The sequence below is a fragment of the Amyelois transitella genome, chromosome 10, assembly GCF_032362555.1.
Source record: "Amyelois transitella isolate CPQ chromosome 10, ilAmyTran1.1, whole genome shotgun sequence".
NCBI classification, from domain to species: Eukaryota; Metazoa; Arthropoda; class Insecta; order Lepidoptera; family Pyralidae; genus Amyelois; species Amyelois transitella.
The window spans coordinates 6,584,022-6,600,674 of NC_083513.1; the positions used below are offsets into that span (position 1 = coordinate 6,584,022).

The following is a 16,653-nucleotide window of genomic DNA, read 5'->3' on the forward strand; positions in this document are numbered from 1 at the left end:
GTTAATGGTGCGATAAAAAATGCTAATCGTTGATTTTATATTGGGAGATCAGCACGTACAAGTTTCACGATAAAAAAACTAAGAGATGTTTTTTATCTTAAATGTAAAAGGAAGAAGACGAAATGTTTTAGAAAATAAAATCCATGTGCGAGACTATTTTGCGCCATAACCCTAATTGATTTATTTATTCAAACTTTATGCACATACAGGTGGACTTAATGCAACAAGGCATTCTCTGCCAGTCGAACCTTTGGACGTACGGGTAGTGCGATAACTGTAGGTAAAAGAAAAAATAATATAAATATAAATAAACTGATCTGAGCTCACAGTGAATTATTTTAATCAAACTTATTGTATTCTTTTGTTTGTTAAGTGGTGTGTTTTTATGATTATGAAACAAAAAAATATCGATTTAATAAAATTTTATGCGGGTTCATACATCGTTATGAGTTTCTGCAGAATTGAGATTCAAATATTGATAGGTAAGTTGCTGCTACAAGAGGGATCCCAAGTTTATAAACCTATCCCTTAGTCACCATTTTCAACAACACAAGATATGTTGTGTGAGGTTCGATTGTAAAGTGCAGAAAACCACACGGCACATAATCCTCTCAGTCGCCGATAAAAAGTAGACACGTAAAAACATAATGCATACGAATACAAATTGGCAACGATTGGACACTAACAACTTGCAACATGAAATAGAATCAAATAACACAGAAAGCTTTTCAAAATGGCAGCTACCCATTCATCCGACAGACTAGTCAGATGCGATAGGTAGTTAGAGAACTGAAAAATCTCGAAGCAACCTCCCTGCATGCGCGTCACCTGTCATATCGTGAATTGCAGCGTTTTCACAAACGGAACAATAAAATGTACCACACAGGATTTCAGTTTAGATTTTCGTCTATAACACAGTTGGTATTTTCCACGTGATATATTTGAGCAGTTAAAGTGATACGTGATACCATAACTTTTATTTTTTGGATAACTGACAGAGATGGATTTGGAAGTCTTTAAGGGATAAGTCCGCCGTTACAATTTCATTACAACTTTATTGTTGAAGGAAAATTTACAAGAATGAACGAAGTTTATTAATGATAATAGAATTATCAGTTACTTTTTAGGTATTTTAAATAAAATATTATAAGCTTTTTTTGTTTGGCGGTCTCCTAGGATTATCCAAATATCTGTATCATCACCATACCACGTCTCAGTCATATCAGTTTGTGAAGTAAATTTCAATCAGTCTATTCATTAGTGACCTGTAATCCTTTGTTTCATATACGTGGCGCTATTATTTGTAAACGGTTGTTGGTTTTTTAAATAAATAAATGTTATAAATGTAAAAGTAAGTTTATTTGTTTGTGGCCCCTTCACGTATTATCTATTGAACCAATCTTCTTAAAATTTTGCGTATATTTAATTAGGAGTTTGGAGAAGGTCATTTCAGTAAAAACTTTAGTTCATGTGAGATTTGCGAAAAACCTGTATTCTTTTGTAGGTGGCGCTAACTATATAAATTTAACGGAAGCAGGTTTAATACTCTGCTAGAGGAAATTTAATACAGAACAGTGTACAGCTCCGAACATGTAACTTTAGCTCTAAATATATTTGCCCCTGGCAAGACGGTGTGAACAAATATCATCTCGAGCTAGGTATAACCGATACATTAAACAAATATAATATGCCGTATTAATGAATGCTTAAATTAAAAAATAAAAATGCGATTGTTACAAAAATACACAGTTTATAATAACATCGATGTATATTTTTGAAAGCAAACATTTCAAATGAATACTTGAATAGAGTTTGAAATAAAATTCTGTGTAAACATTTTCTTTTGCTAACAAAATATTCCTTTTAGTTCCCTCAACTTTGTAATTTTGGTAACATCTTTCTTGATTTATTTCCAAGGCGTATGAGAAGAGGGATGATTAGGCGCATGTCATATCAACGTAAGTGAATAAATAGGCAGGTAATTTTAACGCACATAGGTCAAAAAGTGTCATCTCATCGAAGGTAAATAATTTGTCCGTTTGCCTTGGCCATGTCGTAAAAAGTTGGAAATATCCCGTGCTGGGTCGTGAGGCATTAGCGGCTGACAGTTCATTTGTCTTGTTTGCGACGCGCTTAATTAAGTTCACTGCCGGAACTGAACAGCCACTGCTCTTGTGAACCCAGTTCGTGCTAGTGTATAAACTTCTTAAATTTTATCTATCTCTCTCTGTCATAATGTGCTCTACATTACAGATTGATTGCATTTAAATTGTAGTCATAAAATTAATAATAGTATTTACGTAAAACAACAGCACATACATAATTCAGCATAACCCACGTTGAATTTAAAATAAGAGATGATCGTATTTTCACATATCAAACGTGGCTTTAAATCTGACTATTATAAGAATCAGAAAAGAAATAAAAGAGAAGAGGAATATTTGAGATTGATCTTAGATAAAATAAATTATAAACATGAGCGATATTTATTTAAGTTTTAAAGCGGTTAAGTTTTCAATAATACTTGTGATTATAATCATCACTCACCATTAATTGAACTTTTATGATTCTGATCAAAGTTCACTCGAGCGTTAGTAAAGTGAATAAACTAAAGGAAATAATGGAAATTATTTCCTTTAGCTGGATGGAAATCAATTCTCGTTCCAAGATTTTTATTTCAGTATTTTTTTCTTCATTGCATTATAGACACTAATTAGAATGTATAATACTTAACGCGACATCAAAAAAAATAATTAAAACGTGTGGTAAAATGAAACGGATCTTGCGAGACATAGGGAAGTGTGACCGATATTGAATGCTTTTTTTTCTTTGAGTATTTACTTCCTCATAAATAAGTTTGTTTTTTAAGACAATAATGTCACACTACGATGAGAGAGTAGTACAATTTTTTTCTCGGTGTTGAACACCAATATATTGCTGGCTAACTTTGAGCATACAAAATAATGTATTCGTTATAATCCTGAATTAAAAAAGGGTAGTATTCCGTATTCCATCACAAAATAATGTTATTAGGCATTCAGTAATATTTGCAAATTGTTACTCACAAGTACGCTGTAGCAATATTTCAGTTAAGACAATTTGTATTGTCTGGCTAGAGTGGCGTGCAATTTGACAGTACGTAATAATAGAGCATTGCTGTGGGTTTATGGTGAACGGCCGACTATTGAGAGTAACAACTGCTATTGACTTGCATTGGCATACATTTATGAGATTTGGTATGGTAATTCTATGAAAACGCAAATATAGAGCTTTCATATTACTAACATAAAAACAGCCAACATATTTTAGCCAGTTCTGGCTTGTATACTTAGTGCTTCTTCGATTGTACGAAATTTCCGCGGGCAAAGAAATAAACTGGATTTTTTGGTTTACGAAGGCGAAGCCGCAAGTGTAGCCAAGATGAAAAATGAAGCAAATTAATTTATTAAAATGAAAACATAATTAAATGTTGATTTCATAATTTTTTACGACAATTTTCGGCCACGTTTGTAACTTTTTTGTTAAAGCATAACGAACCAAATGTATTCCAAAATTTATACGGTGTTTAAAACAATTTTATGAAATTTCATTAATTTTATTGCAATTTACTACTATTAATATAGTCATATTTTCCAAATAAACAGTCTTTCAAATATATCTTTGATGTCCTTAGTAGCTGTAAAAAATCGTAAAAAATCTATTAGTACCTATCTACTTAAGTGTGAAGTTATAAAACTTTGTATCTCAAATTTCTGTAGCAGGATTACTATTTTTCTTTAACTGTAAAATACGTACTGGAAAATGTGACGAACCAGTAAGTAATATTGTTGCACGTAGAATTCGTAGTATATACTCAGCGAGGTGTGGAGTAACCTCGTTTCTTCTCACAATTTACCTTAGTATATAAGCTTAATTATAAGATAATATATAAATTATAAGATAATTCAACATCTAAATAATTCATGCATTAAATAATTCCCATATTATTAACCGGTCTTTGTGGTTTAATTCACCATCGCCATAATTAAAATGAACAAAAACTACTGTAATTTTGTTTAAGAAACAAAATTTTCAAATGCCAGCTATATACATACTTTATTACCAAGTTTCAGCATGGATCGAGATAACTTAAAAAACTTTTAATACTTTATAAAAACGCCCAAAATGAATTTAAAAGTTTATACTTTCGACACTCAATATGAATTGAGGCAGTTATCCATTGCTTACTCGAATCTATATAAGCGATGCTTCTCATATATTTTCAGACAGTAGGTACCAAAATGAAAGGCAGACGCGAAAAATGAGAACTTGAAAACTGAAGTCTTGAGTCTGAATAATATTATCGTCACTTTTATTTTATACTAGGAATTATGCAATACCTAATAATCGGAAGTATTCCAAAAATTAACAGTCAGGTAAGAAAATTTTCAATATAGCCGTGTTAAAAGTAGCGTAGCGTTTATGCCATGAAATTTCGCCTTTATGTATGCTGCCAAATTGTCGAGCGGCTCATAAAAATAATATTCTATTTTCAGAATTTCGCCAAATTACTGACGAAAGTGTCTTAACAAAAGTTTATCAATTCCTTTGCTCAATTTATTCTTATTTCTTTTGTATTGGTTAGAATTATAAATGTGCTGTCAATCCATGTGGATATTCAAACAGCTAAAACTTTTGAAGGCTGTGATAAATTAGGAAATGAGAACTTAAAAATATCCGTTTATTTTTGTGACAAATTCTTTGGATATATAGAGTTCATATATGCTTATATATTTAGGTATTGATCAAATAACTAAACATGCATTAATGTTATATTAATGCAAAGTTTTTTTTATAGTACATTCTTTATTCAGAGCGAGAAAGAGATATATATAAAATGCTTTATATTTTTTGTTACAATCCAGTAAACATTTCTCATTATACAGTAGAATTACATAACTAATCATTGATGCCATTAGTATGCAATAAGGACCACATAAGTCCCAATTAAATCAGGGATTTAGCTCACACCACAGGTTTAACAAATAGAGGATATTTAGTTAGCAGGTGTGGCGTGTGGCGGTCTATAGGAATTTGAATGCAAATATTACATTAATTAGGATTAACTAAAATTGATTTATGCAATTCGACTAAAGTGCACTTTGTAAGTTGTATTACATATGTTTCACTTTTGGTATCCGAAATATGTATAATGATTAATTTTATAACAATGTTTTCTGTTTAATTATAATGAAGCTTTAATAGGATTAAAACACGTTTTTTCCCGTAGGGGTAACCAGAGACTACATCTATCTATTTGCAACGATGCCTACATTTTTTTATACTTCTTTCGCTCCATCTACATTCATAACACTCTTCATGAAAGTTAGCAGTTACAAGTATTCTTGATATGCCACTCAGAATACATTGCCCAAATTTTCAAATTTTTCTTATACTTGTTTTATGAGTTTTTTGTTACTTAATAAAAAATCAAAACAAATTTCACTACCAAATAGAAATGTGAACCGATGCTTCACAAAGAAAAGTCGTAATGACCATTCGTCTATAAACAAAAAGGTATTTATCACGTTATGGTGTTCTGTTCACGGCACGGTGAAAACCATCGGCTGACTAATGGCTGGTGAAGGTTTTGAGATATTAGGATTGGATTGTGACTTTAGGTAGGTTTGTAGTTGCATTATCAGTATTTACGGCGAACATAGATTACTTAGTGATTGCATTTGTTTTGTGCCGGGTGGTTCAATCCAAAGGTGTGGTTCAGTGCTGGCACCAATAAAAAAAGGATTGAACCACTCCATCTCGTTCCCATGGATGACGTAAAAGGCGACTAAGGGATATCCTTATAAACTTGGGATGCTTCTTTTAGGCGACGGGCTAGCAACCTGTCAGTATTTGAATCTTAATTCTATCATTAAGCCAAATAGCTCAATGTGGCCTATCAGTCCTTTCAAGACTGTTGGCTCCGCAAGGGATATAGACGTGATTATATGAAAGTATGCTTTTGTTTGACTGTATACCACGTCACATAAAATTATTCTAATGCGGCATATGCGATGCCAAATTGATTTCTCCACTATTTAGTTAATTACTACTGCCGTTCAAAAATCGACATGTGTAAGTGTTGCTAAGTGATGTCCCATCTAAAATCCATGTATGTATGTATAAACCTTTTCCGTTATTGAATGACTGACTGACAGACAACGCACGGCGTGTCGGGCCTAGAGTTCGAAATTAGGCACTTAGTTTTCAAATATATAGGGATTCAATAAGAGAGGATTTTCAAAAATACCCACGGGCATTTACGAGACTTTAGTCAAAACGCTTTTTTGAATTATTATTTTATTTATTTACACTTATTTGGAATGGGAATCGGGATGGGTATCGTTACATACTATTTATGTACTTTTTGAATAAAGTAAAAAGTATTGCGAAGTACGCGAACGTTCATTACCCGTGACGTAGTCGTAATTGTCGTCATAAATAAGAGAATTGAGTGAATTTCCATTAGCACCGGGATTTCATGTGGCCGTTGCCCAAAGTGCTATTCATTGGTGTTATTGATAACCGACATTGTACGATTATGAGGATTTAATTACGGTTTCGCGTTTTAATTATTGTATTGAATCACTGCAGGGAAAGCGGAATCAAACATTTTTACATGTTTTTACAATAAAGTATTTACTAACAAATAAACATGCGTAAAATCATGCGTTTTCTAAGGAGACCCCTCCGGCAGCAAGCAGAGATCATCTTTCCACTCGAAAGACTTTATGCAAGCTCGCCGGTTTCGGATATTCTTGACTTTGCGTTGCATCATATGTAACGAGCTAGTCTCGACCGCGAATCTACCGAGTCGCGACCGCAAATCTACCGACCACGTTTAATACCTGTATTAAACACGCCTACGCCTATATGTTTATTTATAAAAACTCTTGACCTGACCTTTTGCCAGGACGTCCTTTATTTGATCAAGTTACGTTCGTGTAGGCCTTCCCACTCCCACCTTTCATCAATTCTTTCCATTCACACTCTCCTTGCATATTTGTTTTGTCAACCTGCTTTCAGTCATTTGTATATACATATAATGAATAACTGCAGTAAAAACACGATTAATAACATCTTATTTAAATTGAGGTATCCCGACACTTGTATGTAACTTAATTTGAACCTTAATTTAGTTTCCTACTATTTTAGCTCATAACGAACGCTCCGTAAAATCAAACTTCTAACGCGTTTGGGTATAAATTAATGAAATTTGAGTGGAATGACATAATACCATCTATAAAATATGAAACATTTTCGGTGTATTTTAATGATTTACAGCCGCCAGGAATATGACTCGAAATTTTAACAGCGAACAATTTATTACTTTATTATTTTAGGACTCTAACTTCCATACTTAATATTATCAATGCGAAAGTCTGTCAATCCGTCTGTTACGCTTTCACAGCTTAACCGCTAGACCGGTTTTGATAAAATATTGTTAATAATTGGAAATTTAATAGTCGTCCGAGGTTCAAGCATAAGTGAATTTCTACAAGAAATTACTACAAGAGCAAGGCCCTAGACGAAAGGTAAACATTGTTGCATATACTAGCTATGCGTTTTGGACAAATTGTGCGCTTCACAAATAAATAAAGGTTAAAATCACATAACATTCGAACTCATATTTTTCATCTAGGGCTATATTTGCATTTTAAAATACATTTCGTGAACATTTGTGTCAAATATTGACCATTTGCAATCAAAGAGGGAATAAAAGGGTAACTCGTACCTTTATGTCATGGCAGAATACCTACGTAGTTTTGAAAATATTTGTATAAGATTAAACTAAAAATTGCTTCTCAGCCTACTCTCAATGTAAGGATTCTCCGAAGTTTCCGCTGAAACGGACATTAGCGGCATTTTTTCTTTCGACGTGGGCGGAGCCGCGTTCGTTCTTAAGTATACCCGTATATTTTTAATAAAATACAAAGTTAAAGGACATTAAATCCGCGTGTGCCTTAAATTGTTGGAAAATGTTTAATTAGTTTCACTTCTGCACTTTTTATTTTGATACGCTTTTAAACAGAAAATACATGAGTACCGTTCCAAACTTGCAATATATTTTTGCTTAAGACTAAAAGATAGCCAAATATTATTTGATTTGAATGTAAATGGTAAAAACCTAAAAAAGATAGTTCATCTTACTTGAAGTTTCTATACCGTTATGTCTCTGGATTCTCGTATGTATTCACGTTTGCCTTTTTGAGAAAGTGTTGAAAATTATAAAATTTGAACGTTTTCTTGTATTCAAGACAAAAACTTATTAAAAAAATAAATATTTAACCTTAAGTTCAAACGAATAAGTAGTTTGATGCTTTAGATCAAAAATCTATCTATGTAAATTGACTTCATTGATGAAAACGTTGCATTAACAAAACAGGCGGCTTTGTTTCACGCTTTTTAAACACTTGCGCATTGAATGGCGTTCATGTAATGGTAAAATCAATCGTAAGAAAATTATTTAAATTTGGAAATTGACTTAGAGAGTACAATCCTCTCGATTGACGCTTCAATGGACATAGACATGAAATGACATGGAAAAAACAATTGATTTTTTAAAAGCAAACACATATCCTAACTAATATTATAAATGCGAAAGTAAGTTTGTTTGTTTGTTTTCTTTTCACGCGATATCTACACAACCAATCTTCTTGAAATTTCGCTAATATTATAAATGCGAAAGTAAGTTTGTTTGTTTTCTTTTCACGCGATATCTACACAACCAATCTTCTTGAAATTTCGCATATATATAGTTCAGAGTATGAAGAAGGTCATATGATACCTTTCGTTCTGGAAAAAACTATCGTTCCCGTGGGATTTGCGAAAACCTGTGCTCTCTTACATAGGTGGCGCTAAATGCGCGGAGTGTATTTTGAATCACTGGAGATACAAGATGGCAGTATGATAGATTATGACTTGGAGGCGTCTGCTAAGAAAGGAATTTTAAAAAATCTTTAAGTTCTGTAAGCGCCATAAAATATTGGATTTACATTAGTGGTTATTAAAAAGTAAAAGTAAAAAAAATATAAAACAAACAAATATTTTTTTATAACTTCGGGACATAATCACTAGATGGCGCCTGCGTGTATTTTAAATCGCGCTATGAATACCGAACGTTTGTCAGATCCCGCCTCACGTACGCGACCCCGGCGTGGTACGCATGCTGCTCTGAGACCAACAAGAGAAAACTCAGAGCACAAGAAAACCAAAGTCTCAGAGCAGTCGTCGGAGCCCCGCGCTACGTGAGGAACTCGACGATCCTCAGGGACCTGAAGTGGGAGAGCCTATACGACTTCGTGGCCCGGCTGGCCACGAAGATGTTCGAGAGGGCGGACGCGTCCTCACACAACCACCTGCACGGCATCGCGCCGCTCCGGACCGTCGGGTGAAACCCTCCCCTCGCTGCCTTCGATGGGAACTCCCAGTGAAGACGTAAAGACCCAGGCCGCCACGGCCGCCCCATCGACCTGCCTACAGTCGCAGGCAGCGATGATTGAAGAGGGCCAAAAGCCCTGACCAATCACTCCGACTCCCCTTAGGGAGGATGGGAAGACCCGATGTCGTTTTGTCGCGCAAGTTAACTATCTCATTTGGTTTTGTTTACTTATTTATTAATTTGTTCGTTCATTTCATTGATTGTTTCATTTGAATAACTAGCTTCGCTTCGCTTGCTAAATCTATACTAATATTATAAAGCTGAAGAGTTTGTTTATTTGTTTGTTTGAACGCGCTAATCTCAGGAACTACTGGTTCGAATTGAAAAATTCTTTTTGCGTTGAATAGACCATTTATCGAGGAAGGCTATAGGCTATAAAACATCACGCTGCAACTATAAGAAGCGAAGAAATAATGGAAAATGTGAAAAAAAAAACGGGGATAATTATTCATCCTTGAGGGCTTCCGTTGCGTGCGCTGCGAAAACGGTTCAAGAAACCAAAAATATATGTAAGAAAGAATTATTTCTCTTAAAATAATCTAAAAAAATGTCTGCGACAGTATATGTCCATCTTTTAAGATAACTCACTAGAACAAGGATAGGAAGACAGACAGGTGTGGCTTGCGAGGTACCTACCATGCCGCGCGGCTCAGATATTTTATATTTTACGTTATGGTTATTCTACTGAATGCCGCAAAGACTATAATTTCTGTGGGATCGAAAGACCTATGGTCTTTTGTAGGTGGCGTTAAAATTGTGCGGGCTGAACGGCTTTTTCTCAATAGGTGGCGCTTTTTTAAAATATGGGTTTCAGGAATTCTTATAATTTATAATTACGCGAAATTACGGCAAAAGCATGTAGAACAGACAATATATAGTTATGAGTTCGAGTCTTGGTCACTGACTACGCGAATTAGTTACAGCGGGATTTTCACGCGATGCTACAACCATGAATGTAGTTTTAAAAAGGTTCTTCGCAAGGAGGAGTACTCTTTCTGCCTATCCCTTTTGGATAATTGGTATATTTGATATTTATATGGATATCAGTGTATTATGATCAGCGTTATTTTTACCATGTGTTATGTTACCCATCTATTTATTTAACTATCTGACATACAAATAAAAAATTAATGACCTTATAAGCATAGGAAAATTTAAATTGCTTATGTATTTAACAACAACAGGTGTGGAAAAGATTTGATTGGGTGTTTTATAATTTTGGATAAAAAAAACAGTACGTCAAAAATAAGTATGTACAAAAATACATTTATGATAACACTTTTTACAGCATACAACGGAGAATAACCACGACAGACTCTTCCACGCGTACGAAGTCGCGGGCAACAGCTAGTGTATATTATAAAACAATAGTGATGTACGATAATCGTTTCCCGCGGATCAGCAGCACTAGATAATTTACATTGATCCCGGGCAGTGCGCCATCAATACGGATAGCTCAGCAATTAGTTCCCGAGGGAGCCCCACACGGGATATTTATTTCTTGGCCGTGTTTACTGATTGCTGTTCAGATCGAATGGAACTACGATTCTGTCTGTTTGCGGTGGCCGGGATTAATTGACTGTGGGCTACCCTATTTCAAAAGTAAAGGTTATGTCCTTATGTCTTGACCACGGTTGAACCCGAAATATATGCAGGTTTAGTATGGGTTGGGAAAGGGTCTTTTTAAATTACCCTTACGGAGTAGACAGAGCCAATAGTCTTGAAATGACTGAAAAGCCATGTTCAGCTGTAAGACTTAATGATGGAATTTGAGATTCAAATAGTGACAGGTTGTAAGCCCATCGCCTAAAAGAAAAAACCCAAGTTTATAAGCCCTTAAACGACTTTAACAATTAGCACGGGAAGAGAAGCTGCTGGTACGTGTTTTTTTTTCTTTCGCTACTAGGCTGGAATGGAAGCTCTACAAATATAATAAATACATGAAATGAGATATTTTCAAAGTTAATTGGGTTATGTTTGCAATAGGTGGAACGTCAGGTCAGGGCATTTTTCACTTGTATCACCCAGTCATATCACGTCCTGCGCCGCTCTAATGAACACCATTTATAATATACTCGTCCCGGATTCCTGTAATGTGTTATATTTGTACACACAGAAAATATCCGACAAATATGTATTTTACCTGTACGAGAGTATTTTTGTAAAATTATGTTGGGAAGGAGGAAGGAGGGATGTTTAAGGATTTTGAAAGCTTGCTAATATCATTTTGAAAGGTTTTCTCAACAAATTATTTTACCTTGAAAATCTTAATTTTTACATAAAGTTGAATCTTTTAAATATGACATCTGCATCTACAGCTAGATAAGAACTAGCTGTATATTAATTTAAAGAATGTATATGTCAAACCTATTCGCCTCCAGACCAGGCTACCGATGAATCATGTGTTCTTGGGCCGGCTTATTTCTAAAAATATCTTCGGAAAATCAAATAAAGTACAGACAAAACTGCAGCACAAGATTTCAATAAACCCCAATGATTGTCGCAGAATCAAGGCGAGCAGTTTTCATAAGCAGCCGAGACGAGGGCGAGGACCCGCAAGATTCAATTACGAGAAGCTGACTTCACAACTTTGACCAAAGGAGCCCTTTGCAAGACCACACAAATTGACGTTGATAAGAAGTGATGTTGAGTGTGTTTCGAATTGAAAATAATAATCAAATACACCTTTTAAGAAAGACACTTTTCGCTTTCGCCGCGTTATGATTGCATATTAAAATGTAGGCGTTGAAGCTCATAAACAAATACTATTATTACATCAAAATCACTTATGAAATAAATGGACAGAGCTAATTTCCACAAAACAAACAGGCCGTGTCACAGGGCCATGTTTAGTTGGATGGCTTAAGTGTTTTGCCTTAAGTAGCCTTTTATACTATGAAAAAATAAGTAACCGGTCTCTAATACCTTACAATTTTCTTAAATAATTTGGCACCATATAAAATTTATTATTACTTCAGTATTTTCAAGACTGATGTCTCTCACTACCCCGCAAGATAAGGGCTCATTATTATCTGTATGTATGTAATCATTTTTCAGAATTTATTTTTTCCACCAACCAACCTTCCCGGTTATATTTACGAGCCTAATCATGAGACGATGATATGAAAGACAATAAATAAGTAGTGATGAAATTATTAAATAAGAATCTGATCAATTTCTATATAATTCATAATATGACATATCTTTTAAACTGCAAACAGTACTTTTCACGAACTTTTACATAACAAATATATAAGTTTGTTTGCTTGCTTCAGGCGGAGCGCTGCAGAACACATGTATTCGTCGTCGACCAAAACAGCCTGGTGGCTGGCTACGTTCTTCAGTGTCTTCGTTACAGGTTAGTTAATTAGTTTATCAATGTACATATACTCTTATGTTACTGACTGATTTAACTATGAAATTATCACGGGAATAGGATTACTCGGGTGGAGGTGTGGATTGACGGATCTTTATCCGAATCACTATTAATCTTATGCAACAAGAGTACCTATATCAAAATACGTATCAAAACCTAGCAACTGTATATTTTTTGCTTTTAATATGAATGAATGTACATTCAACTAAAATTTAGCATAGTAACAGTAGGTTGTGTAAATAAAAATCACATAGATTAACTTACAGGCGAAACTATTGGTAGATTAGAAAGCTTAAAAAGGAGTATGTGAAGAAACACATCTGAGATAGGATTTTCATGACATTATCTTGGAGGCGAGATTTTACGTGTACCACTATAGAGGAAAAGGACATACATTCATACATACATAAAATCACGCCTCTTTCCCGGAGGGGTAGGCAGAGACTACCTCTTTCCACTTGCCACGATCCCTGCATACTTCCTTTGCTTCATCCACATTCATAACTCTCTTCATGCAAGCTCGGCGGTTTCGGGTACTTTTGACCTGACCCTTTACCAGGACGTCCTTAATTTGATCAAGATATGTTCGTCTAGGTCTTCCCACCCCGACCTTTCCTTCCACACTCTCCATGTATATCTGCTTAGTCAACCTGTTTTCATTCATCCTCTCCACATGACCGAACCATCTCAACATACCCTTTTCTATTCCTGTAACTACATCTTCTTTCACATCACACCATTCCCTTATCACGCTGTAGAAGAAAAGGAAAAGGCTTATAAGCTAACTATTATTTAAGGCTATCAACAAGGAACCTGCCATAATCTCTGATTGACAATTAAATCTTGTGACTATTAGTTCTATCTGTTACTTAAGTGATTTCGTCGTGATATGAAGTCGCGGACAAAAGCTAATATTATATAAAATCCCAGTAAACTATCAAGATGTTGGCGACAAGGGAAACGAATGGCTGCCACATGTCACGCCGGCACACTATCTCTTTGCATATCAATCACTCCATGCGGACTGCATGTTACAAATGGCCGCTGGCATTATATTATCTCGGATTATTATGATAGTTACACGGCTAGTGTTACGTCTTTGTCGGCTAATTTTAATTAGGTACATAATGTAGGTTATACTTGTAGAGGTAGATAAATAACCTTATTTACATTGTTTCGCGAGATTTGTGAGGACAGATGGGAGTCGCTTTGTGTAAATATAAGACTTTTGGTTTTTATACGTAATGTGGACTTCTATTTCAGAGTCACGGTAAAAGGTGTACCCTGAGCTTTTCTCCAGAGAAGTAAGATTATAGCCGGTATTTACGCCGTTAGAAAAAAGATCGAAATATACCATATATGTAGATAAAACTAGACATACATAAATATACATCATGCCGGAGGGGTAGCACTTACACTTGCCATCATGCCTGCACATTTCTAACAAACAATATAGTTTTAATATCATACGACTAAAAAAGTTATCCCACTTAGTTACTGTTACAAAATTACCGAATTAACACGCTACATAGCAACCAACTTAGTTCAAATACTAATTAAATACGGTATCTAAACCCATCCCATCCTCGAAGGCAGACTTGAATTTGGTTTTGTTTGTTACGCTAAACCGAAATTAATCCCACAATCATGAGAAAGCGAGATAATAATATAGAGAACAACGAACTATACTTACAGCTCAAATATTCAACTCAAACCTCTTATCTCATGGCTGAAAATTTGGTCAAAATATTCCAGTAATCATACTTCACAGAACATCGACAAGTTAATACCTTATCTGAGGGAAATTGAATATTAATTTATTTAGGAAATTGCCTCAAGTGGATTCAAGCACTTGTTTCCAGACGAAATTAACTAAATTACAAAGTTGGTGGGATCGTCCATCGGGGAAGATGACGGAATTAAAAACATCAATTTTGTTTCCCCATTATAATTCCATAGTATAGTTATGTTAAAAAGCCTGCCGATGGAAATTATTTTACTTTAAGTACCTACGAGCCTACAAGACAAATCGGAAATTATTCAGATTTATATATAGATATCAGTAATAAAGATAAGAAGTATGCAGGGATCATGATATACTCGTAAATGAGAATATAATAGTAGAATAATAGTCTCTGCCTACTTCTTTAGGAAAGAGGACTGATGATATGTAGGAAGTAGTTCTACAAAAAAATTTACAGAGCCGTTATTGAATTCAACATATAATTACCTCTTTTGTGAAATTAATGTAAGGAGAAATAGATTTGTATGTGTGTAATACATTTTTACAATATCTTTTATATATCAATAATAATGTAGAAGATTGCTGTTACTTGAAAAATTAAAATATTTCTTTTGATAGTTAATCGGTAAACTAACAAATCGTTTTAAAAAGAGTTTTTCTACAGCATATAAAAAAATACTACTAAAAATATTAATTACCATTTTGATAACAGGTGAAATGCCGATACAGGCGGAGGCGGAGCCCGAGTTTCTCCAAGCGCTGGAGAACCACACGGTGACGCAGGGCCGAGACGTGCATTTCACGTGCGTCGTCAACCATCTCTCTAATTACAGGGTAAGTATTTTTATGACCACATAATCCAGATATATAAAAGGGAAAAAACACTTACTCATTCACTAACTCACTGATCGCAAAATGAAATTAAAAAAAATACCTGCCGACCATTGCGCCATATGATTATTTTAACCTTTCGGCAGCCGGTAGTCATTTTGTTTTTTAGGGACATCTGCCGGATGAGGTGTCAAATGCGGGTGTACCGCTTACTTTAAAATTACGATCACTTATATTTAAAAGAGTTTCTAGCATTAAAAATTATGTCTATGTTTTCGTTATTAAATAGACCAGTTATCCTTTAAAAATCCCTTAATGTGTGGTTCGTCATACTGTCACACAATTTAACACCGATCTTGCATGCCTCTTCTGTCACACCCATCTCTCGTTTACATTAGTATTAGGATCAACTTACCTCTATGCACTGCTAGAACCAGCCTTTTTGGTCAATTCCTGACTGATCATAAAATATACTTCATCATAGGATAGATATTTAAGTTATTATATAGGAAGTTGCTCAAGTAACCCTGACTATGGAAGTAACCACGGCGCCTCGCAGCGAATGAATTTTAATTAAGCCGCTTTCTCAACTGAGCTAAAACCTTAAAATATGAACAAAAAATTGCATCCAAAACTTTTCCTTGCCTTTGAGGTAATATTGCTGCTACTACTATAAATTATAAAATAAAATTCAAGTTACTCAGAAACTAATAATTTCATAAATTTTTTAGATATAGGTAGATAATTTTTCATAGTTTCTAACTTATACTCGTAGAAGTCAGATTCTTTTTTATATTCCATAATTAATTATGAAATGAGTATAATTATATATTTTTTTGGCTATTACTTTAGTGCTTATTTGTGCTATTTTCTAAAAGCAGTGCATCTTTACTTGTACCATAAAGTTTAGGTGTTGTATCGTTGAGGCTCCACAAAGTTTAAAATAAAAATATGTATATCACTACTCTATATACATATGAGTATTTACTTTAAAGTTTTTGCAACCCCTTCTGTAGAGAATGTTGATAATCGTGTAACAAATGACAAGTGTGCTCTCGTATTGTATTTGCTAGGAGCGTTAGCAGCAGAGGCGACGGAAATAATTCTCACAAACAATGAAATTGTTACTAATTTATTTTCCAACCGCAACAAAGCGGAATGTCACATGAAAAATGCTTGAAAGCGGCGCGGATGAGACTCTGCATTCCACGGCTGAGCGGA

The 16,653-nt window shown here is 34.6% G+C and overlaps 1 protein-coding gene across 1 annotated transcript in view; it reads left to right on the forward strand.

Moving 5' to 3' along the window:
* Window positions 1-16,653, forward strand: part of LOC106136359 (lachesin) — a 133,737-nt gene that overhangs the window by 87,152 nt on the left and 29,932 nt on the right. Inside the window, exons 3-4 of the mRNA XM_060946007.1 lie at window positions 12,757-12,839; window positions 15,314-15,435. Coding sequence (XP_060801990.1) covers window positions 12,776-12,839; window positions 15,314-15,435 — 186 coding nt within the window. The 5' untranslated portion in view covers window positions 12,757-12,775. The remainder of the gene's footprint in view (window positions 1-12,756; window positions 12,840-15,313; window positions 15,436-16,653) is intronic.